This window comes from Mya arenaria, chromosome 3, assembly GCF_026914265.1.
Source record: "Mya arenaria isolate MELC-2E11 chromosome 3, ASM2691426v1".
NCBI classification, from domain to species: Eukaryota; Metazoa; Mollusca; class Bivalvia; order Myida; family Myidae; genus Mya; species Mya arenaria.
This window is the reverse complement of record NC_069124.1, coordinates 60,652,913-60,679,200: the sequence shown is the minus strand read 5'-3', so window position 1 is coordinate 60,679,200 and position 26,288 is coordinate 60,652,913. Positions and strand designations below refer to the sequence as shown.

The following is a 26,288-nucleotide window of genomic DNA, read 5'->3' as shown; positions in this document are numbered from 1 at the left end:
ATGGTCTACCATGGTACACCAAGGTTGACCATGGTCAGCCACTGTGACAGTTTACCAATTAGTCTACCATCATCCTTTTTTATCTGATTCTTTACTTTGGATTAGTCTAAAAATGATTTGTTGATTTTGGTAAATAACAGAAATAGCAACTTAATAAATGTGGTCTTATTCTTTACTGATATTTAGTAAACACACAACTTGTCAACAACAGAAGTTGTGTTTCAGTATTAACCCTTTACCAGCTGTTCTGCTAATTTTAGACTCATCCACAACGAAAGCATCTGATGGAAAGGAAGAATATCTATTGGAAAGGAAGAATGCCAAATTTGAAAACCTTTGAAAACATTGTGGGAAATAGAGCATTTGCTCATTACCGAGCATCTATGCTCCATTGCTCACATTTTTATCAATGGTCATGTTCTTATATGTCCTCGGTTTTAGTTCCTTATAGAAGTCATACTGGGATATTACTGTGATGATCTTTCCATGTCATTAAAAAGGGTAGCATGAACAAACCATCAACATTGTAATCAGGCTTAAATATAATATTTATTTTCTACTTTTCTTTCTATCAGAGTAAATGCTGTAGTCTTTATACATTTGTACTGGTTGCCCAAACCAAGTATCAACTGATCAGGATCCAACCTACCTCGAGTACATTATATAGGTAACTGCCGATCCAGGCCTTTTTATACTCAAGAATTCTGCCAATGAAATGACGGAATTCTGCGAAGAACGGCTAAATTCTGCCGACCAACTTAATTTGGCTTCCAATATATTACTCGATAAAAATGGATGAAAGATACTTGGTTAAGGCACTCAGAATACACAAAATATCTAGTTAACTCATTATCTCCTATGCTATATTTAGATTGCGACGTCATTTTTCTATTTTTAGCTAATCAAAAATAATCTCGAATACAAAGTATCGGATTAAATTAATGGTTTTAAAGACATTATGGGAAAAAGAGCATTTGCTTCTGAGGAACAAATACTCTATTTCTCATAATGTCTTCAAACATCAGTCACAATAGATGCACAATAATGCGTCTCTAGGAGATAATGCGTTAATATACATTACCTGGAAGGTGACTTGACCCTAATTTACAAAATATGCCGAATTCTGCCATAGAAAGTATCAATTCTGCCGGAAAAAAATAATAGAACTAGTAACAAATCGATGACGTCATGCACAGTGATGCATTGCGCATCACTAAAAATGGCGGCCTCCATAGTTAAATGTGCCCAGAGCCTTAAAAGTGAGCGATTGACGAAATTTAGACAAAAAAAAAGTAACTGCATCAACAAGAATAATGAGCATTTACTATAGGTGAGATGGAAATTTGACATGAACATGTACGTGTTACAAAAAAGGCGAGCTATATTGTCCTCCGACAACTCTTGTTCATATAGGGGGTCACCTATAACCCCCTGAAATTGTGCCCTTGCAGAAACACTGCATATTTATTTAAATACTGCATGACCATGTCTGTTTGGCATTTTTACAACATAACCATCATTGCTTTGTTCTGCAGAGGTACATATATAAAATAAATTCTCACAAATGTCATCAGCTAAAACAACATCTGTTTTGTCTGTGGCTGAAACTGGAATAACATGTCCACCAGCTGAGAGACACATTAAAGGATGTGTCTGCTTTTTATCCAAGAGCACTACAACAGCATACACACAGTCTGAACAAAGAAGGAAGTATTTATGACATCCTATTTTGTTATTTCATATAAAACAACATAACATGTTCTTCTTTTTATTCTGGCATAAGTAGCCGCATACAGTTTTTTCCCATTTATTACAAGTCTGTCTGCTCGTTTAATATTTCTCAATTCTGTAACATCTAGTTTATCCAGCACTTCATCTGAAAGGTCACCGACTTTGACGTTTTTCAAGCCACCAGAAATATCACAGTTAATTGCTTCATTGCTGACTTTCCACATCTTTGATTTGTCTTTATTCATCCCTACTCTACGAATATGTCCCTGACATTGCCTTATTCTCATAACTTGTTTCAAGACATTGCCAGTTCCATGTACAGTTTTAAGCAACAAAGCATTGCAGTCCTCAAATGCGAAGCAGCTCCATGCCCACAGCGGTCCAAACTTTTTGACATAATAAACTATGTGTGCACCAGCATTATGGATATTAATTCCACAAGATCCTCTCCCATAGAGTTTCTCAAATGATGTATAAAATCTATCGAGCAACATTTCTGCTCTTGCTAGACCAGTCTGCGTGATCTCATCTCCTAGCAATATGTAAATTGATTCTGACAAATTGGCAAAATGTTCAAGGTAGATGTCAGGGAGCACACCAATCAAACAGGGAAGACCATAGTAAAGTAGCCAGCTTTGCAGTTCAGTGGCTTTAAAATGGCTGTAATTTTTTTCTAAGTCTCTTGGCAACCTTTCAATATACTCGGGAGGTTTGATATTTTGTAGTTTTGTCGAAATGTTTTTTAAATGCTTTCCAATAAAGTATTCCTTTTTGCTTTCTGTAGGAGAAAACCATTTACTTAACAATAGTTTAGTAATGCCAAGTAAAATCCCATGCATGTAGTCGGGCAAAATGCCTTCCACCAAATGAAGGGATTGAAGTGTAGCTAAGCCAGAAACACCTTTAAATCCTTTGACTCGCTTTTTTTCTGTAGCTTCATGCATGCTTGTTTCTACAGTTTCGCTATTTCTCAAAGGAAATGTGTGTTCACCTCTGTAAGGGTAGCATCTTGCGTAACCCTTTCCTTGCTTAACACATTCTCCCGGCTCCTCACACGTAATACATGCATGTGTTCCATTGAAAAACGTCATGTTCAGAACTGAAGCCTTGGCTGGCAAGTCTAATGTGCAACATATAACAGCAAGTTTTACATTAAACATTTCAGATTCTATTATAATGTTAATGCCTTCTCTGTACAGTTTGTTCATTTGCTCACTAAAAATATGCATGAACTGTTTAAATGGAGGTTTACCTTTACCTTGCCAAAGACCAATTAACAGCATGTTCTCACGAGCAAACCTAGTTCCTGGGCTCAATTCGTTGATTGCTAAAAAGATTGGCCATAGTTCTATATGGGATGAGGAATACAAATTCACGCCATCAGTGTTAAAAATTCCTGTTAAGTTTTTATTGCCAGGAACAAAATGTTCACTTTCAAGAAACTTCTGATAGAACTCTCCATCTGTGATGTCACTTACAACAGGAGATCCTTTCCTACTTTGGATGACACTTTTGCTGCCTTCAATGTTTTGCCAGATACCTGAAAGAGTAAAATAGAAGTTTAAGCTAACAAAAAAGAGGGCCATGATGGCCCTCAATTGCTCACCTGGTTATTATCCGTCAATCATGTTCAAGTTTGTCTTAAAAGGATGATTTCTTAGAAAATATTTTAAAAATCGAACCATTGGTTTTGGAGAACTTCTGAAGGAATATTTTCAAAGTTTTCTATACAGCCATATAAGGACAACTAGCCAGACCCTGGCAACAATGTATTTTGACATATCATCATGGCATGAACAATTTCAGTAGACGGTCAATCAAGGATCATTTCTGTGAAATTATTTTAAAATCAGATCAATGATTTTGGAGAAGATTGTCAAAGTTTTCTATATAAAGCCATAGAAGGAAACCTAGTCCTGCCCTTGGCGGCCATGTTTATTGACAATATATCATCTTGAATGGCTTGAACCATGTTGGTAGATAATCACCCAAGGATCAATTTTGTGAAAGTATTTTAAAATCTAACCATGTTTCATCATTTTTTTTACTGGTTGCCATTAAAGACCATTATTTAAAAAAATGTGAAAGAGGACTACCTTAGGAACATTCCCGTGATGTTTAGTTGTGATTGACCAAGAAACTTATGAAATGAAGTTATTTAACACTTTAATCCATTGACACCCCTTTTAACGCCTCTGTACCAGATGCCTATTGAAAACATTGTGGGAAATGGAGCATTTGCTCATAATATGCAAATGCTTAAATGTCCACAATGTTTTCAAAGCAATTCGAAGTTGGTATTATCAAGTCTCCTAGATAAAAACATTATTCATCTTATACCTCATTGTAAAATGAGTCTTAGAAATTGCTAAAGAGTAAAGGGTTAAAGAAATTGTTGACGACGCTGCTAAAAACACAAAGTTTAAGATGGTCACTCTTTAAAAATCTATCGAATGCATAGCTTTAGATAAGTAGGACAAAAACAAACCTGGTGAATGTAATAAATCTAAAAGCTGTTGTTCTGGATCTGCAAACACAAAAGACTGCCTTGGTAGTCTCCCTGGCTTCAATTGGTTTGACAGTGGACCTTTATAACGTAGTCCATCACAGTTTATAGTTGAACACTGAAAGTGATCCAATTCTTCTGGAAATGTCTGATTGCATATGGTGCAGTAAGCAATTTCATTTGTGTTACTTGTGTCAACATATGTCAATATACGGTCAAAATCAAGAGAAGACACAGACTCGGATTTGGGAAATAAGGTTTTCATTTTCTGCATAATGTCTCTACACGCACTTGCTGATAAATTGTTCCTTAAAAAACATGATAAAATCGTCAGGGCCTGTGCTTCCTGTTCTGAAAGTGGTTTTTGGTTTTCATCACAAACAATGTCTTTAAATGATAAACAATCTGTGGCATCAGTTGGCAGTTCATCATCAGATGAGTTATCTGTTGTCAACAATGACTCGGTTTCAGAATATGATGCTAACTCTGATATGTCAGATGTTTCAGATAAATCATCATCCAAAACACTTGGACAGCAGGATTCACTATTGCTGTTGTTAATATTCATGTCTGAAGGTACACATAATGCCAACTCTGATATGTCAGATAAATCATCATCCAATTCACTTGGACAGCAGGATTCACTATTGCTGTTGTTAATATTCATGTCTGAAGGTCCGCGTGATGCTACCTCTGATATGTCAGATGTTTCAGATAAATCATCATCCAAAACACTTCGACAGCAGGTTTCACTAATGCTGTAGTTGATATTCATGCCTAGCTTCATCTAAAATTAAATATTTAGTACAATTACTACGGCAATTACTTGAAGCCACCTGAGGAATTACTGTAACTATTCTCAATTCTGGAAAAGCTGAATTTACCATACAATATTGGGTTCAATATTAGGTCCTATCGACAGAGAAATAGTGTAAACCCTGGTCAGACTACTAAGCGGGCAGTCTGATCAGGGGAATATCTATCTGTTCGTGCCCTGCTGACTGAAGACTTAAAAAAAAGTTATTACAGTAATTCACATAAAATGCTTAACTGATAACATCCGAATCTGTTAACAAGAGATAAGGATAACCACTACGTCTCTCTACTTTGGGCAGTTAATACAAATATGAACTAGAACTCAATCGATGGCACGCCATCGCAAATCCCCACCATGCAATGTTGCTTTTTAAAAATGATTACTGATATATGGACTTGCTTTTAACTTGCACACAAACTAAAATTTAACCAATGTGTGACATTGACATCAACGCTCGAGTGAGAAGCACAGTTCTCACTATTCATCAAATAGACTTGAGCTAAAACTGCTGGCATCAAAGAACTATAATGGATGCGGAACATTGGAGGCTAGACAACACAATTATGTTATGCATTTTCATAATTACTTATATCTGACTGGAACTGAAAGCTAAAAAATATGAGTTGGCATACATGTACCTCCATTTGTTGATTCAATTTCAACATCCACATCCATTAAGGTTTGTTCTTGGCTGTCTGAATATGTCATCTTCCAACGTCGCAGTGTACGCTTGGGAACCTTTGCTGCATTATCGTACATATATAATTTCTTGACTTTCTTGACAGGTGCTACAAAAATAATATGACTGAATTAGGGTTATGAACAGTATTTGGTTTCAAATACACATATATTACTAGTTGAGTAACAGATCTATAAACACAGCCTTTCGCGAATTTGGTAAACATCCCTACATTTTGATCATTTTTTAACAGTTAAAAACAATAAACGCGACATCCTCAATAATCTCACAAGATATTGAATCTTAAAAGTGGAAGATTATTATGTTGTTACTCTAAACGTTTTAACCTACAAATTTAAAACAAGAGGACCATACTGGTCCTATATCGCTAACCTGATTAAAGGTTTACAAATACCATTGCAAAATAATCTTTATGATAAATGTGTATAAGAAAAACTGGCCCCGCCCCTGGCGGCCATGTTTTTTTAGATATCATTTAAGGAATGAAGAGATTTTTTGAACTTTGCATCGAGCAATGAAATCAAAAACCTGATTACATACTATGATACCGAGAAGCGGTTTCATAGAATATGAGATCAGGTTTTTTATTTCATACCTTGATGCAAAGTTCAAAAAATCGATACATTCCTTATTTATAATTAAGAATTAACAAGAGCTGTCACTGTAAGAGACAAATGCCCCCCCTAGCACATTGACCTTAATTTGACCTTAAAGATGACATTGACCTTGACATTGTTTAATTCAAAATTTGGGGCTTTATGAAATACATATATATATGCATGCCAAATATGAAGCATCTACCTGTACTAGTTCAAAAGTTATGGACAATTTTAAAATGTTGAACTTTGACCTTTAAGTGAGACATTGACTTTTGACCGGGTGACCTGAGAGTAATACGCGACATACCTTCCCATGGTGCTTTACAATTCTGTGAAGTTTAATTCAAATCCATTCAATAATACAGAAGTTATGGCTGAGACACGAAACATCGCAATTTGAACCTTGACCTTTAAGTATGACCTTGACCTTGGACCCCGAGAGTTAAGACGCGACACACCTTCTCATGGTGCTTTACAATTCTGTGAAGTTTGATTCAAATCCATTTAACAAAAGGACTACAATGGTACTATATCGCTCACCTGATTAAAGGGTTACAAATACCGTTGCAAAATAATCTTTATGAATTGGGTGTATTAAGAAAACTGGCCCCGCCCCTGGCGGCCATGTTTTTTTAGATATCATAATTCTTTGAACAACTTTTGTAGAGGTCCACCCAAGGATCATTCCTGTGAAATTATTTTGAAATCAGACCAGCAGTTTTGGAGAAGATTTTCAAAGTTTTCTATATAGCCATTTAAGTAAAACTGGCGCCGCCCCTGGCTGCCATGTTTTTTTAGATATCATAATTCTTTGAACAACTTTTGTAAGATCCAAATTATTTTGAATTTGAATCAGTAGAAGCTACAAAAGGAAAACTGGCCCCGCCCCTGGCGGCCATGTTTTTTGAGATATCAAAAGTCTTTGAACAACTTTGGTATAGGTCCACCCAAGATACATCCCAGCCAAGTTTCATCAAATTGTGTCTAGTGGTTTCAGAGGAGATGTTGTTTTTAAAGTGTGGACATACGACGTACAACATACAACGTACGACGGATGGAGCCCCATCACAATATCTCACCTGAGTAAACTCAGGTGAGCTAAAAAACCATTAATTCCAATAAAGTTTCTATTTCAGATGTAAATTTTCCTTAAACATTTGAAAGTTTGCATGTTACTTTAATAAATGCAAACACCAATGGCACAATTTGACAACTTTTACGGTTCTACTGCACATGTAATGAATGGGCACGAAACGGGTCAGTCAGTCATCAAAACAGGTCACTCGACCATAATGCATAAATACATGAATACTAGAGTTTGTTTTGGAAAAAAACGCAAGTCTCCCCAATGTTGACATTTGACCTCCAAGTGTGACCTTGACTTTTGAGGTACAGACCTGGGTCTGGTGCATGCCACACCTATTGATGATGAGGAATGCATATGTGAAATAACTTTAAATTCCATTGAGAAATCTCAGAGTAATGGTCCAGACAAGCCGAATTTAAGCCAATTTTGACCTTTAACCTCAATGTGTGACCTTGACCTTTGAGGTACAGACCTGATTCTTACGCATGCCGCACTGACTGACGATGAGGAATGCATATGTGAAATAATTTTTAAATCCCATTGAGAAATATCAGAGTTATGGTCCGGACAAACAAATCCGGACGGACGGACGGACAGACAGACAGAAAGATGGACGGAAAGCACAAAATCAATATTTTTCCCCCCTGTATGGGGTGACATAATTAAATAGACTAGAGCTAGATAAACACAAGATCTATATGACTAGATGTTGAAATATTTAGAGTATGTGAAATTATAGACACGTGAATAAGTACAGTATATTAATTGGAATCTATATTGATCCGTGAGTAACAAGGTTAAATTCGATCTCAAACATTTATAACACGTCCCTTTCCATTCGATAAGAATATGTTGGCGAACAGTTACTTAACTTACTATATATGAACTGAAAATCGATTTTTTATACTATATAAATAACTTTAGCCTAATCATTTCTGATAAACAGAAAGTTCAAGCAAACTGTATATATTCTTATTTTATACAAAATAACTATAAACTAACGCCTTAGAGCCTGTGTATTGGCAAAAATAGGAGTTGACGCTTTGTGCTATTTATAGATTTCTGTGTTTACTTTTAAAAAGTTCGACCGGTAGTGTCTAAAAGGAATGTTGTAGCACCACAATTTCTTACAGCATTTGTGGATATTGTGTAGGTGCATCAAAATCCTCCGTTTGGATGATAATGCCTTCTTGCAAAGACAGCATACATATTTTCCATCCTGTAAATAGAACTGCGATTCCTTGCCTTTGGAATCCATTTTGGGTGTCCACGAGGTCAAGGCTGAAAATGCTGAGAAAGCATCCTTCGGTTTCCGGAAATTTACGAGGCGAAAAATGAGCTTCGGTTGTTTTAAAAGATACGATTTGATTGGCTGATGAATCTGTGTAGCGGAAAAGTGAGGCAGAAACCTTTTGTTCAGGGACCAACGGAAATTGCCGAACTGGTCCGGAAACCGTTCGAAGTCTTTTCGTATTTTGTACTTTAATAATAAATTATTACAACTATGCAAGTATGTTTCATATGTTTTATATCTTTATTTCGTTTTAAGACAATAATTCAAAGACGTTTTTAAGCTTGTTCAATCAAAAAGAAAATTCGCATACGGACCAATCAAAACCCTCGATGCTTCCCACAGAAAGGCGGCAATACAAATGGCGACGGAATTTGCGGTTGTTCGTTGGCTCAACGACGGTAATCGGCTGTCGGTGCATGATTGCAAGTTATTCTTAGAACCAAAGAAGAAGATTTACACCCCTGGAGACGAAGGTCTTTCCTGCTACCCGGGTTATCCGGGGAAATGGATTTTTCGAGTTCTTGCAGTCGGAGGTAAGAACCGAAAATATGGCCACCAGACTTTTCGCCCCTCGATTTCTACTACATTTTGACCCCTAGTTAAATCACCGATTAATATAGGTGTGAATTGACGATTTAGCACACAGAAACAGATTAGCATGATCCAAGAACTGTCATGCTTGTCGGATTAATTTGAGGTGATTTTCTTGTCAGATGAGAATGATACCCCTGCTAAAACATTTATCGATATATCAGATTTTAATAATGTTGGTATGAAATTAAACCATATGTGTTCCGACCTTTTGATTAGTATAAACATATTTGAATCAATTCATAACTTTATGATAGATCTACATTGATCTACATCTTCAAATCTGGTGATTATTTTTAAAACCTGGCCATCACGCCCCACCCATTCCCTGCTTATATATCCCCTGTATACCTATTACCGCGATATACATATTACCGCGAATTAGCCAAATAACACTAAATAAATGTCGAACTTCCTTTTTTGAGTGTTAACATCGCATAACGTAATCTGTCAACATGTAAACCAATAATCATGACATTTCATGTAGTTTGATCGATCAGAAGTGACACCACACCCGTTTGTCTATTTTGTGACACATCAATTTAAACTACTGTTAATAATTTATGGGTTTCCTTTTCTTTTCCTTTAATAGCACATAAAACGTCAAGCAGGAACGTCAGTTTTTACCACTAATACTGTTTAAACCGACGTTTATCTTGGTAGTTTCGATTTTGCACGTTGACTCATTATCAGCACTGTGGTTGGTTCTTCTGGTTACCAGTCAGGCTGTACCCAAGTCAAGACGTACCCAAGTCATAACGTTCCCAACCCTGGTCAAGACGTACCCAAACCTGGTCAAGACGTACCCACTTTTCTGGTCATAACGTACCCACATAAAAAGATTAACACAAACATTATAATAATGACTTTTTAATATAAAAAATGTTTATGCAACGACGAACTATGATCTTTTTCTGAGTTTAAAGCCAATTAAATATCATAAATCGTGTTTGTTAATGTTTAATGAAAGATTTAAACATCGCTTTTCCGGATGGTCAAAACGTACCCACGGCATACTTTATCAATGCATATATGCCGAAATCTCGTATTATATCCCTTTTTATTCGACATCAGTATTAAATAAATACTGCGAAACCGAATCCCTCACTCGATTCATCATTAATTATTATATTAATTCAGCACGTGCTTTATCGTTATTACCTTTAATACTATTATAATAAACTTCACACCTCGGCGCGTGCCGCATACATAATAGCATTATCGCTGCTTGTAATTGAGTACACACAGTAGCCAGTTATATATTGACACGCGCCCAATTTAAAGTACACAGAGCCGAGTTGCATCGAGATTGCAATTCAATAATAGCCCGTAGATAGATACAACAAATTCCCACCGGAATACAGATCCGACGCCGATATACTCAGAAAGTAGGTATGTTTTCAAGTAATCATTACAGCGGCGCTAAATACGATAATGTGGCAGTAATTTAATAGGGTTAATCAGCAAGATCATGAATAATGGTTAAATACATTATAATAATTTGTATTTGAATGACGCACAATGTAGACGTAAAATAGCAATACATTTAAAACATGATCTACACAATTTGGAGCCAATCTGTATCATATAAAAAAATCGTCAAACAACCAAAACACGATAGCGTATTTCCACAAATTAAATATTGACTGCTTATAAATGGGACTTATGTATTTAGAATAAATAAAAAATAAAAAGTGGGTACGTTTTGACCAGAGTTGTGGGTACGTTTTGACTTGGGTACGTCTTGACTTGGGTACGTCTTGACCAGGGTGTGGGTACGTTATGACTTGGGTACGTCTTGACTTGGGTACGTCCTGACTGGTTACCGTTCTTATTACCCATTCGCGGTAATAGGTATACTTGACTAACACAATGGTTGACTGAACATGTTGTTACTTTCATTGTTTACAAATATGTCAAGTCATAGTTTTTAATTATGTTTTCAAAGTTTTAGCTGCAGTAAGGACAGCTTAAGAGATTTAAGTAAGTTTTTATTGATGCTGCCTTGAATTTCGGTTTACCTTGACTCACAAAAATTAAGATTCGCGGTAATAGGTATAACCAGGATACATCTGATTTTAATCACTTGGGTGGATTTTTTCGAACAGGAGACCTACATTTACAAGCAGTGTATGCATAGAGTGAGTGGTCTGGTACTTCTAATCAAACTGGATGACTCCTGACCAATTAATATGGGATATAATTTGGTTCATAATCAATCATCAACAATCCGTACATACTTTGTATATTTTTGCAAAATTATAATCTTTTATGAAAGCTGAATTCAGCCCTTCCATAGGACCTATAATGAAATCCAAGATAAATTTATTCCCGACCTCGCTAGACAAACCAGTAAGCGGGAGGTCAGGCTAGAGATCTGGTACCGGACCTCTAAGCCATAGCCCTAGGCTAGGCATCCGGTACCGGAACCCTAGCCACTGCCTTGAAGATTTGGCTAGCATATTCATAATAATCCACTTCTGAAAGACAGAACTCTACAAATTGAACTACCCATTATTTTACATATTTGAGAAATTTTAAATATGTATTGTCTGGAAAAAAGTAATATGATAAATTTTACTTGTAATTTTAAATTCACAGAGAAAAAAGTCATGAAAGCGTGGTTGGACAGTAGGTTCAACATTCTGATGGCTGATGTGACTGACAAGGACTTAGTTGCTGTCCGCCAACTTGAGGGTAATACACATTATATTTTGTATATTGTAATGCTATTTAAAGCCTATTAACACTTTCATCCACAGGCTATTTTAACAAGATTCATTTTGGTGCCACCCTACCCGAGTCCTATACTCATAACTTTTTCTAGAACTCTTTAAATTCTTTATTTTCACTGGGACACATTGATTTTATTAAACTATTGGAAATGGATTCAACGCTTTAAAAATCTGAATGAAACCCTGCTTTGAACCGCCTCTGTGGTGTAGTGGTAGAGCATCGGTCTCGAGTGTGGGAGGTTTTAGGTTCGATCCCCGATCGGGTCATACCAGAGACTTTAAAAATGGTAGTAATTGCTTTCCCTCCTTTGCTCTCCAGTTTGTGGGGTAAGCATTAAGACTGACTCGCTGCAGTCAGGATAAATGGACCAATAGTACTGGTAACTTACATAGGAAATGCAGTGATATAAATTTAATATTGTTGAAAGCGGCGTAAAATGCCATGTATAATCAATTCTTTTCGACCCTACTTTGATGTCACAAAGCAAATAATTGACATCACAGCTAGTTTCACGTAAGATCTATGAATTTCTGGTTGATCTAAGACATTTCAAGACGAAAACTCTAAACTCTTCAGTAACAAATTGTTAATGACATGATAAAACCTATTTTAACTCATAAATTTAGTACAAAAATCGATGGTTGTGTCAGAATGTACTTTTTTGCCCGTTAGACATCATAAAATCCTTTTCGCATGTACTTAACTGAACAGAAAAAATGGATATGCTAATAAGCAAAACTTAATTGGACCCTAAAACTAGTTGGGTAACAGTTTTCTCCTTTACTGTGAGTAAATTATCTTTAATTTTTCAGATACAGAAATGAGTCCAGAGCATGGGACACAAACAGAAAAGAAGACAGAAAAGAAAGATGGTAAATAAACTTTGATTTTTATGCCCCCACCCTGAGGGGGGGGGGGCATATAGATTTGTCCGTCCGTCCGTCCCATAATATTGTGTCGCGCCTAACTCCAAAAGAACTTCACCTAGAGTCACCAAACTTGCTAGGAATATTGGTCAGCATGTGTAGTTGTGCACCTGATGTTTCGCGACCAGATTCATCCAGTAATGTAGGAGTTATGGCCCCTGACTTAGTAAAAAAATGGCCATTTTAATGTTGTGTCGCGCCTAGCTCCGAAAGTATTTCACCTAGAGTCACCAAACTTGCTAGGAATATTGTCATGAAGTGGGGGCATCCGTGTCCTATGGACACATTTCTAGTTTATCTTTATGTCAAAGGTCAAGATCACCAAGGAAAAAATCTTGGTTACTTTATTGAACAGAAAAGGTGGATATGCTAAATAGGGCTGTAGCGATACAGCAAAACCTTATTGCAATATATTACAATACAAAAGAACTGTATTGCAATACATTGCAATTTATTGTGAAGAACACATTTGTTTTAAAACTTTTAATTCCCATTAAATACACCCAAATCAGCACAAAGTTCTATTTACTTAAACCTTTATGAGTTAAATATATTAAACCAGCCCTTCCTCTAAATATCAATATTACATCAAACTTAATAATTTATAATTTCAGAATAAGAATTAGAAATGACAACATTGCACTCCCTTATCAGAGGTATTATCTCGGAGCCCTCTGGTCTGAGTCTACATGTTTGAAAAGGTTAATATGCCCGTCTGCAGCACATTAAGGATTAAAAATTTAACCACAGAAGTTGTTTCTAAAAACCTCAATGAGAGTATGCTGTTTTTTGTGTGTAGGAACGGTGCTTGCAGGATCGCTCTGTTTCTGAAACAGAAACAGCTTGTGGTGTCGCTCCATGTGCATGTGTAAAACTTGTTGTTCCCCCACCACACTGTACTTATTTAAGTTGTTTATTGCAAAGACAACATGCAGCACTGTAACCGATTTCATCATTTTCTCACTTTCTCTTTATCCAGAAGAGCTCCTTAAACCTTACTTTTCCCTTTGTGATTTTTATCAGTTCAAAGTTATCGTCTCCCATCTAATCGATGTTTAATCAGAAGTGAAGAAGTTACTGTTACACATCTATTGGAATAGGCTCATTTCCGGCACTTAACGAATACACACTTAATGACAGAAAGAACACATTTTGTAATTTTTTATCGGTGTTTAAATGGGTAATAAGTTTCTTTTGATAATAGTATAAAAATAAACCGGTACGCCTGAAACTGCACCGCGGTCAAAAAAAATGTTCCTTGTACTGCAATAAACCAGTGCAATGGCATATTGTTACAGCCAGAATATAGCAAAAACTATTTAGACACACAAACTAGTTGGGTTACTGTATTCTTTATTTTTGCAGATACCAAAATGATTCCAGAAGTCAAGGCCACAGACAAGCAGACAGAACAAAATGATGGTAAATAAAGTTTGATTTGGCTTCATAAGGTCAAAGGTCAAGATCATAAATGAAAAAAAAACCTTTCTGCCTAATAACTAAAGAATACCTTGGCCTATGATTTTCAAACTCAGAATGTACATTTATCATGACACTGTAGATCATGACCCTTAACCATTACTAGTTCGGCACTCGGGATATCCATTTAAATCCAACTAGAACTTTGGTTGCTATGGCATCAGAAAAGGAGAAAATCGTAAAAACTTTAAAAAAAAAATTGTCCAAAAGTACCGGTCCGATTTGAAAATAGTTTTGCAAAAATGTTACTTGTGGGACCCTCTACTTAGATTGTTCAAATTATTCCAATTCGTTGAAAAACATGGCCGCCAGGGGGCGGAGCATGTTTTCCTTATATGTGCATTGTATTAATACTTTAAAAAAACATTTTGAACAAATGTTTCTTGGGTGACCCTCTGCAATTTTCAAATTATTCTGATCCATTGATAAACTTGGCCACCAGTGATTGTCTTGATGATATCAAGGCAAACTTCGAATATGTGTTGTGTCAGGACAAAAAATAGGTCAAATTGGAGAAAAAGTTACTTAAGAGACCACATGTATCTATGCAAAGTTCAAATTTGCCTCATATGGAGTCAAAAATAGGTCACTAGGCCAAATTAAGATTTTTTTTGTGTACACTCTATTTCAAACTTAAAGAAAAATCTTGTTGAAACTCTTGAAGATTTATGTTCGACTTATCTATCAAATTACTTCTTAAAGTATTATTCACAGACACCTTATCATAAAAAGCCACGTTATTCAGATTCATGAGTGTTTCAGGGCCACTATGGCCCTCTTGTTTTAATGACAGTTTCATGTTATTTTCACATCTTTAAAGTTACATTTTTGAGGTACATGGAATATAGATGATTTCAATCAAATATTAAACTGAATTTTGTTCAGCAGCCTTTTTAGCTCACATGTGTAGAAAACATTTAACTAGCTTTAACCATATTTATTGCGTACTGTTACAGCTGTACTCCAAAACAATGTGAGAACAGAACTGGCAGAGACCTGGTTGTCAAAACGAGCACCTGCCAGAGATACACATAAGTAGTAAGTGAATATATCTAACATTAACTGTTCCACCCTTTGGAATTATACAATTGTAATGACAAATTTATACAGGAAAAAATCATCAACATAATTATATGACTGAAATATTGTTGAAAGCGGTGTAAAACACCAAACAAAAGAACTTACACTATTGGAAATCAAAAATAAAATTAATTAATAGCTGTTGACCTGTGACCATAACATTTAATAGGTATCAGTTCCTCATTTAAACCAACTATGTTCTCCAGTGTACAGTATTAGGTCACAAAATCAAAGGTCAAGTTGATTGATTGGAATTTAAGCTGTAAAAGATTTCAGCGGTATTTCAGTCATATCACATGGTATTCAGTCATATACCTAACTGGTGTTTCCAGGCTTTCTCACACCAGTACTCTACACACCATTCTTCCCAGGTAACTGGCTACCTTCCCACATATAGTAGGCAGTTGTTTTCACAAATACATACATCTTGAATAATATTGAAGTAAATTTTGTAATATTAAAATTGCAAAGCTCCAGATAACGTGCATATTTAAAATGCTTAATATCCTTCTTTCTTTTATAAACCCTATGGTGTGACCACTCGTTAGAATCGTGTTGATTCTAAAGAGTGGTCACACCTAGGTCTTTTAAAAAAATATAGAAATTTTGTCAAAAATTGATTAACGCATGCTAATCTGAGCTCTGAAATTGTTTTGTATTGTGATACCAATTCAGCGGCGACTGATATCCAGCTTGGACACTTCTGAAATATGAAAACCGACTGAGCTGTAACCAGGGCTCGTCTTTATTCTTATAATCCGATCAGAGTACAGTGAATTTGGTGATGTATTAGTTGAACATAGTTGGTTTAAGATAGAGCAGGGCTCTAGATAAGGCATGTTTCCCAAATGCTAAAATCCTTATTTTTCTACCAAACCCCGTGTTGTGACCATTCATTAGAATCCTCTTGGTGGGACAATTCTAATGAATGGAAACAACAAAGGGTTTGTTACAGAAATTTCAAATTTTGTGCTGGCTAGAGCCCTGCTGTATATTGTGATATTTTCTTGTTTTTCAGCTGTGTTTCCAGGAAAGAGTTCATGGAACTGAAGGATGAAGTGAGGCGTCTAAAAAGAAAACTGTATCCGGCTTCCTCGTCACCTTTGCCATCACCTTTGCCATCACCTTTGCTGCCTAAACTACCATTGCCACCACTACCATTGTTGCCACCATTACCATTGCCACCACTACCATTGTCACCACCTCTAACATCGTCACCACCCCCATGTACAACAACCCCAGTGTTAACAAACCCAGTGTCCTCTGCTAAACTTTACAATTCCCATTCGAGGGACATGTTGCTTGATTACATTGGCCATTTAGATGATCTGTACCAAGCAGTAAAGACCTTACTGTTGAAGCTGTTTCCAGAAGCATACATTGTTGCCCACTCTGTTTCTGGAAAAGCTTCAAATAGAAACACTGTAGCAAAACCACAGTTTGACAGCAGGCTTTATGGAGTCATGCTTTCTATTTTAAAAGAAAAGTTTGGCGCCATTTCTACGAAAGAAATTACTGAAAAGGTTCATTCAGTACAGAAATTCATCCACAAAAAATTAGGTTAACTGTCAAAATCTTCCATAGGGTTATATCTTTCATGCAGTGTTTGAAACAGATTATGCATGAAAGATACGACCCTATATCAACAAGTGATATCATACCTTCTATCCGATATAAATTTAACAAACCCTGAGGTATTTCTATTTGAAGCTTTCCCAGGAACAGAGTGGGAAACAATGTTTATATGTTTGGCCCAAGTTGTTAGCTATTGCAGAGAAATAAGACATTTTTTTTCCTTCTCATATACATGTAAATGGGATATCAACAGAATACAGTACTCGGCATGCTAAACTAGATGACGCCATAAACATATTTTAATCAATACAATTCCATTTCACTGATTTTGATCTTTGTTAAGTTTGTTGTCAATCTTATTTATGTGACCATGGTCTACCATGGTATGTGACCATGGTCTACCATGGTAGTTCATGGTCTACCATGGTAGTTCATGGTCATATACCATGGTAGTTCATGATATATCATGGTAGTTCATGATATATCATACCATGTAACGTCAAATGGCCGCCCCACGGTTTATGACCATGGTCTACCATGGTGTGCTACCATGGTCTACCATGGTATCAAACCATGGTAGACCATGGTCTACCATGGTATAATACCATGGTCTACCATGGTGTGATACCGTGGGGCGGCCATTTGACGTAACATGGTAGTCCATGGTCATATGACCATGAACTACCATGGTAGTCCATGGTTATTGGCCATCATTTTCGCAGGGAAAGTACTCAGATTTTTCTTCATGCTATTAAGATGTTTATGCATAAAATTATAGATCAGACAGTACCTTTCTGTCTAAATATTTTTACATTTGAAATTCTTTTTAAAGACTTAGTAAGACTTTTAAAAATGTACATATAATTGCGTGTATTTTTATATTTCAGAACAACACCAACTGCAGCAAAAGTGACAAGAGTTTCCAAGATTCCATCTACAAACAACTTGAAAAGACCTCTTAAATGCCAGAGTGAGCTCTATGAGCAAATATTACATCAACAAAAACTGACAATTTACCGTCTCCTTTATTACAACTTATTTCATGAATGATAAATTAAATAAAATGTGACTCAGCAATTGTTTTAAATCAACAAACATTCTTCCATAAACCTTTAAAGTCTTATAGTAGAATCATATACCTGAAAGTCTTTGATTATTTTATCTACTTAAAAAACTCACAATCCACTTAAATATTGCTGACACTTGAAGCTTTGCATATTTTATTCACTATTGCATTTCATAAATCTTTATTTACCTGTCAACCTATTCATATTCAAGTAATCTAATATTAAAATACATAGGGAAAAGCACTTTCATTTAAAGTGACATCTATCAAACATTGTAATCACAAAAAAGGGGCTCATAATCATACATTTTATGATAATGGTATTTTTGTACCAATAGCTGAATGTGTAAATTGGTTATTGTTTAGAGAGATAATATGTCAATTTATTTGTTTTTTAAATGTGTTTTTAAATTGTTATTTGTACTGTCAACACTATTTTAACATATTTATGATTGTCAGCCTTCATGTACTGTTTTGTTCATTGCTATAATCATCTTCTCCATAAGTAATATCAGTGATTATCAAAAATGATACAGCATCAAATTCATGTATAATCATTTTTAATGGGACTCGTTCATGTTTTATATGGTTAGACAATGATTTTTTTATTTTCTATGAAATGTGAACAAAATACTTGTAGCAATGATAAAACACTACAAAAGTTCAAATAAGCTCAAAAAATATGGCATAAAATGCTTTATTTTGCCAAAGTCAGGCTATTTAAAATTAAATCATCTTAGGCTTAGATTTACTATTAAAATGTTGTTCATATGATTATAGCAGTTGCTTTTTGGTCTTTCTTCATAAAAGTTAGTAAAATAATTCAATTTCAACAATTTGAAAATTAATAATCTATTAACAGTCCCTTTCTGATAACTCTATGGAATTCAAATATTAGCACAAACACTTCATGTTATTGAGATATTGAGATGCACACTTTCTATTTTGTATTGAATAATTAATAAATCCCTAGAATGACATTTTATTCCTCTTGATTGCTTTTACTTCAATACATACTGCAAAAATGGTGCCATCATCAATGCAAAAAAACCCAACTAAGTGCAACCACTACCCTTGACAGTATTATGAGTTTTTGTTGTTTACCATATACAGAGGAGCATTACCTGCCTACAAACTATGAGATCTTTGATTCAATCCTAAACTACTTTTGTGATGTTCCACATCAACACTCAGTAATGTTGACTTGGAAAACAAGACAGTTTATAAACCAAACATATACCTTATGTCCATAAGAATTTTAATGTATATAAACATATCAAATTAATAAATTCACAAGGCCACGTTTTTTTGATTTTTCGGTTTACAAGACCGGCGACCCTAAATTTTGACAAAACTGAAAAAAAATAAAAATGATTTTTGTGATTTTTTCTGCCGATCCGACGTGCTGCGAGTTAAAAAAAATTAAATTCGGGTACGAAATAGAGTGGGTACGAAACGTATCGCGGCGTCATGTCGAATATATTCTTCCACGCTAAGTTGAAAATGAACAACACAATACTATGCCAAAAGTTTATTAAAAGTAAAACAACGGCACAAGAAGATATTGGAACTGTAATATCACAGTACCTTCCCACAGAAAATGTTCTGGTAGGTAAACTTGTCGTATTTCATTTCTGTCATATATTTTCGCGACCCGAATTTCAACTTTTTTCATCAACATATTTTTCTGCAAACCTTTGTTTCTGTAGATGTATAACCTATTTTAATAATGTGAATCGAGCATTAGTATTTTCCATACGGATTTTCTGACCTGTGATATTTACTTTACTTTTCAAAATCAAAGCACTGAGGGGGGGGGGGGGGCAGTCACAATTGTCTGAATTATTTGTTTATATTAAAGAAATTATGGAGATATGACAAGCGACAGTGACTTATTATCATAGACCTATTAGAAAACAGTGTTTGTTTTTAAAGTAGTGTGTGTCATAATGATTTTATGACCATATTAAATCTGACTTATTGTTGTTGGTGCAGTATTATAAATAAGGATTTTGAAACCATTCCGAATGCTCATATAGTATATAAATATAGAAAATGACCCAAGTACCACATTGACCTGACTTCGTGTTTAAATTTAATTTTTCATAGGCCCGAACCAAAACCACAAACCAACGGCAGTAAACTTTTGCTTATTTGGAAGACTACTTGGGAATCATATAAATGCTTCAAGGTTTAGAGTTTTATATCTTTTATATGTTTATAATAACATGCACTGGGGGTTTGAAAAGAAAAAATGTTTTGTTGTTCTTTAGATACGAAAGTGTTCATCGGACAACTGTTTCTTCTGCACCTTGTTCCCAAAAAGGACACACACTGACCTTCACGTGCTGCCAGATCCCACAAAGGGTCCGGATGACAAGTACGTAAGCCTTGAGGAATGTGTTGGGAAAGAAACAACTGATGACCACCGTCCATCTCTACAAGGGAAGGTTTTGCCGACAGAAGCAGACAAAAAAAAACAAGTCCCATCTTAATGCAGGTAAGTGTGTTATTAATATTTCATGTAGTCTCTTTCTAAAATGTGTGTAAATTAGCTTGCCTCGGTCAGAAGTTTTCAAGCTTATGATCAGTTGTTGCTTTTTTAATCTTATTCAAGTCAATGTGCAACTAGGTCTATATTCACAAAAGTCACACTTGAGAATAAAATCACAACCAATAAATTGCATGTTATGGAAAGGATTAGTTTCATTAGTTCAAATTAATGGCTCAGGGCTGTTATTCAATATAAATTTCTTAGGAGTGTCAATAAGATAAGTTATTGTCTTCGATAGGCATTTAACTAGTTTCTGAATATTGACCTTAATATAAATATCTTGCAGCCCAAGTTAGAGACTTCATTGTTTGCCAGGAGTGTCGAAAAAGGCGGGTGGTGTACTGCAGCCACAAGATGTCTGCAGCTCAGGTACTTTAATAATAGTTGCAGTTGTATGACATAAACGGGTCAATTTAAAGCATTATCATTCATACAATCTATTGATAGGGTACTCTCTGCACTTTTAAATTTTATTTATTTACCACACTTAACTATTATAATAGTCTTTATTAATAATTCAAGTTTAACATACAATAATTTTGTCTCAAAATTGGTGTAATATTTGGTTAAACTGTTGTATTTGATAAAAAGATAATCTTTTTATTGTCTCAAATGTCCTAAAATTGTATTTTTACAGAAGACACAATTGGCCCGGTTGCAAGATTTAGAAGTTTACACATGTGGGTCGTCCCTTTTTCCATCATTTCATCCACTCCATGGAGAGGTCTTTGTCAGAGAAGCGTTAGTCTGCAATATGGAGATAGAGACATCCTATTACTCTGGTAAGTTGACAAAGCCATGATAAGTAGATTCAGTACTCATATTTATACAATGTTCTACTAAACCAGTCACGGCTCATTTCGCACTTAAATCGTACACAATTAAAATGTATACTCGAGTTATCTAGATTTTGATGAACATCTGTGATTTTGACAGTGAATATGTAAATTGATACTATTAAGTATGAAAATGTATAAAAATAATTTGAACAGGGTACTTATAAGTCCACAGTTTAATACCAAATAGCATTAAATTGCATGTTTGGTGTCAAAATTGAACAAAGAAAAACAGTACAAATAAAAATTATTGGCCTTCCAGCTGTGACCAAGAAGTTCCAGAAGATCTGTTTCTTCTGCGGAGACACAGACATATTAGGGGCCGAGGATGAACCGATATTGTCATTGCTCAAACAGTACAGCATTGTGAGGCCGATCTGCCGGGGATGTTTGGAGCAAGGGAAAAAACCTGCGACAAGGAACAGTTTGAAATTAAAAAAAACAACAGATAAACATTCTACACATGATGATGGAAACTGAATTTAAATATATAAACTTGTGAATCGAGACACAGTGCTACTTACCTGTATCATATTGCAATAAAATGTGTTTTCTGTTTATATTCGTTTTCAAAACCCCTTAAATGATAAACACATGTAACAGCAAGCTTACAGTACTTGTTTAATTTTATTGAGTACCTTAAACATTACATTTATACAATGTTTATATATGTACATATATTATAAATGATCAAAATGTGAAAAAATCAGTTTTTCTAAAGATTGGAAAAGTGGTATGCTTAAGTCTTTAAAGTTTTTTTGTTGTTTTTTTCGACCTGTCGGTGAGTACTTTTTCAAAAATTTCTCGTAAACCAAAACATAAAAAAAAAACGTGGCCCATTGGACAAGAAATCAGAACAAAAATCGCATTACATAAATACCGTAAGAGAAACATCATTCAACAGATTACAAAATCAAAGTATTTTTTAAGCTAACAATGTTTTAAAAAAAGAACCTCAAATGTCTATTCATTACAATTTAAACAGTTGAAATTGTTCAAAATATTTATAAAATAAAAAAAAAATAACAGTATTTAATAACCAAAAGTTCATTAAAAATGGAATGGTAAGCATTTTGACACTTGTGAAGACAAAAATAACAATAAATGTTTAAATAACAATAAATGTTTTGGATGACTAACTAACACATCCAGGGTAGTTATATTTAAATCTGGCAATGAGGGCTGCTCTTGCCCTCTGGGCATTGGGGTCAACTGGCCACAAGTATGATGGTGCATTTCCTGGTGCAACTTGAATCTGTCCATCAAACTGCACCCCTCCATCAATGCACAATAATGTTGTGCAGCAAACTTCTCTGGGGTGATCTGCAAAAATCCTCCTGTTTTATGAAGGCATCAGTTTCAAAATAAATGATGTTGTTTACATATAGAAAAAAATGTTCATTTGAAAATAACATATAACAGATGAAATGCCTTATGTCTTTCTATAATATGCTTCCAGGTGAATTTAAGAATTTTATCAAAGAAATATATTTTTATAGGATATTTTACTATATGGATGTTTATAACCCAATTCCACTACATAATATAAGAATTAAAACTATTGGTACAAAATTTCAAGAGAGCAGTAAAATTCTAATATTCAACATACTTGCTAACTAGCTTTCCATTATGATTAAGTTACATTGAACAGGAATGGTTTATAAAAAAAACCTGTTGAACATAAAAATAGCCTGTTTGACTATTCTACAAGTTTTAATGTAATTCATTGAAAGACTGTATGTCAATTTTTAACTGAAAAAAGGTATTTAATTCATTTCATGAATAAGAATGATCCTAATTGTCTAAATTGGCTTTGCTTTTATAGTATAACAACTATTTAGTAAGCCTGTCATAAAGCTGAATACATTACTGAAAGAAGACAATGGAATGTGCACATTAACATTGTCATTGTTGCTCACAAAACAGTATCCACAACTTCAAAGTGGAACCCATCCAGGCTATTTATATTAACTTAAATTATTATTTTCTATGAAATATTTATGATTAACAATTACACTGCCCATGCTTAGAGCCTATCTTTTCTTGATGAGAAAGAACATAATTAGTAGGAAAATTTATAGGATTTTTCAAGATCCCATATCACATATTAAATTTATTTATATATATTTCAAATGTCTGTTTAAAAAAGTTTAATACATCTTTAAAATTTCATTTTCATGCAACACCAAAAAAAATAATTGAAATCATTAAATGATCAACATGAATTTTTACTTACTTGCCAAATAGATAGTATCATACACCTACAGAGCTTCTGGGGACGCCATGAACTAGTCCACCCTCACTTTAGAATTCCCCTTTCGCCAAGAACTGCGGTGTTATGAGGAGCTACCGGTACAACAAAGAACCAAACAATTTGATATAATATTACACTTCTTTTTGAAACATACATATATAAAATGAAGGTAATATGTATATATCAAAATTTTGAACTAGACATACAGTATTGTTTGTTTCAGTTAAAGACATTCAATAAGTTCCACCGAGTCAGCACCAAAAGAAATGTTTCACGAGTGGCTTGCTACAAGTGTAATATTTACTTTTTGTTGTCACAAGATGATTTATATTGCAATCTTACACTGAAAAACAACAAGTTTTATGCTTACCTGATAACCACATTAAATTTTAGCCAAATGACATCATAATGCAAACTAAACTAAATGACATCGTTGCGTTTCCTTCCCGGCATTAAATGTTTGTATTAATGTATCATTGTATGCATTTTTAAAATAAAACGGTAGAATTTGGAATGAAAGGAGAATATGAGATTGATTACAGAAGAGGTTGGAAGTAATTAAAGCAACAACGGTTTTGTTGCAACAAAGGTTATGGAAGAAAAGCGCAATAATAAGCGAAAACCCTACCTGAGTGACTCCATTTGTATCAATTACCGGTAAAATGATGTTTACCTATGTGCCATTGCGACAAGAGCCAAGACTACAATATTTCCAGTACACAGCACATTTCAGTTTGTAGATTATAAGTTGCAAATAAATAAATGTCATGCAATATCACATATCGGGGATTAAATGACACCCAAATGAAATAAAGCACAAACACTATTACAAACATTTTTTTTTAAATCTCAGACACTCGTTTCCTTCCATCCGGATAGAGACAATATTCGGATAAAATTTCAAATTTCACATTACGTTGATACAAACAATCCACAGTCTTTCAAAAGACGTTTAAACCATGATTTAATATCTACGATGTGCTCCTCCGATGCCTTTGTTTTCAAATCAGTTGGAAAAGCAAGTTATGTGAAAGTTTGTAAAACAACAGTTTCAAGCGTTAAAACATCCGAGGTGAAGGTCAGATCTGAGAAAGGGAGGCTATCGTGAAAGAACTTAATTCATGCTATAAAAACGAGCTATTGAAACGATTACTGTACCATCAGATTTTATCTCATCAAATATAAACATTTTTTACCTTTGTCATCGCTGGAATGGCATGAATTCGCATGGTTTTGGTTTAATGTCGTCTTCAATGAGGTCGTGCAAATCAATTATTGGCTGCCTGGATAACCTGTACTTTAGTTTTACGTCACTATTGTTCAAATTTTTAACAAATCTACTCTATCGCAAAAATTACGGGGTAAACGACGTCGGGGATTTCATCCGTCGGCCATATTTACGCTTTTCTTAACAAACTTACGGATGCTTTTTTTAACGTAGTTTTACGATAAAACTTACGTGCATACGTACGTACGAACTATTAAGTAAAACGCAGTTACGCTAAAAAATTGTGCGTACGCAAAAACTTACGGAAAAAATTGGAGTTACGCTTACGTAAGTCCGTTAGTAAAACGGGGCCCTGAAGATTAACCCAGCATTACAAACCTTACATTACTGGAATGATTCACCGTCAAGTCAGTAAAGGGCCAAGTTCATCTTCAGTCTTGTAGACTGCGACGGTTTAGGAGGCACATGTAAGATCAGGAAAAGCTGTCATACAGGAAGCAACAGAGTTCTATGGGAAAGTCGTCTATCAGGAAGAATGTTGCATTTAAGTCAAACCATGCGACTGTCAGAAGAAAAATAACGAACTTTGCCAGATGGTGCTCAAACCTGTAAATGGGACCATGAACATCCACGCTGTTGTCAGTAAGGGCAGTAAAATATTAACAAGAGAGACAAGCTGTTGCTGCGAAATGTGAATAAGAGTCGAGATGTGTAATGGTTGGGAAAGACCAACAACAACCGCAACTGAACCAAAGAACTCACATAACAAACAAACTAAGTGAGATAAAGTTACAAACATGTGATAAAGCAGAAAAGCAAAACATGAACAAGAATGAGAAAACCAATGATACATCAGAAAAAGAAACCTTGAAAAACCTCAAAGTCACAACAAATCCGGGAGAAACAAACAAGCAAACAGATTATGAAAAAGGATATTTCGTTGTTGCAGACTTATTATGAAGGCAAATACTATGTAGAAAAGATTTTTAGTGAAGATTTGTCAGAATGTGAAATTGATTTTATGGAGGAAAAAACGTTGCTATACCCAGTGGCCTATGAACAGAGACGCTTCTTGTTTAAAGAAACCAGATATCAGTTTGAAGGTAGATTTTAGTTCCTTTAATTCCTAAACAGTGGCTAATATAACTGATACAAAAAGAGTCACAGTATCGGTTCTAGTGTACTATGTAATCAAACTCATCAGGGTTGTTACCGATGAAGAAGTGTAT

The 26,288-nt window shown here is 34.9% G+C and overlaps 1 protein-coding gene across 1 annotated transcript; it reads left to right on the top strand.

Moving 5' to 3' along the window:
- Positions 1-20,547: 20,547 nt before the first annotated feature.
- LOC128226164 (uncharacterized) lies at positions 20,548-22,057 on the top strand. Its single transcript, XM_052936059.1, has 4 exons — positions 20,548-20,687; positions 21,028-21,110; positions 21,379-21,523; positions 21,840-22,057. Exons 1-4 carry the CDS (start codon positions 20,609-20,611, stop codon positions 22,055-22,057), a joined length of 525 nt encoding a protein of 174 aa, XP_052792019.1. The 5' UTR covers positions 20,548-20,608.
- The last annotated feature ends 4,231 nt before the right edge of the window (positions 22,058-26,288 follow it).

Bases quoted from the DNA above. Each gene is read 5' to 3' on its own strand.
- LOC128226164 (XM_052936059.1), top strand. From the start codon at position 20,609: ATGACCACCGTCCATCTCTACAAGGGAAGGTTTTGCCGACAGAAGCAG. The intron at 20,688-21,027 runs GTAAGTGTGTTA...AATATCTTGCAG, and splicing joins CAAGTCCCATCTTAATGCAG to CCCAAGTTAGAGACTTCATT. The intron at 21,524-21,839 runs GTAAGTTGACAA...TTGGCCTTCCAG, and splicing joins AGAGACATCCTATTACTCTG to CTGTGACCAAGAAGTTCCAG.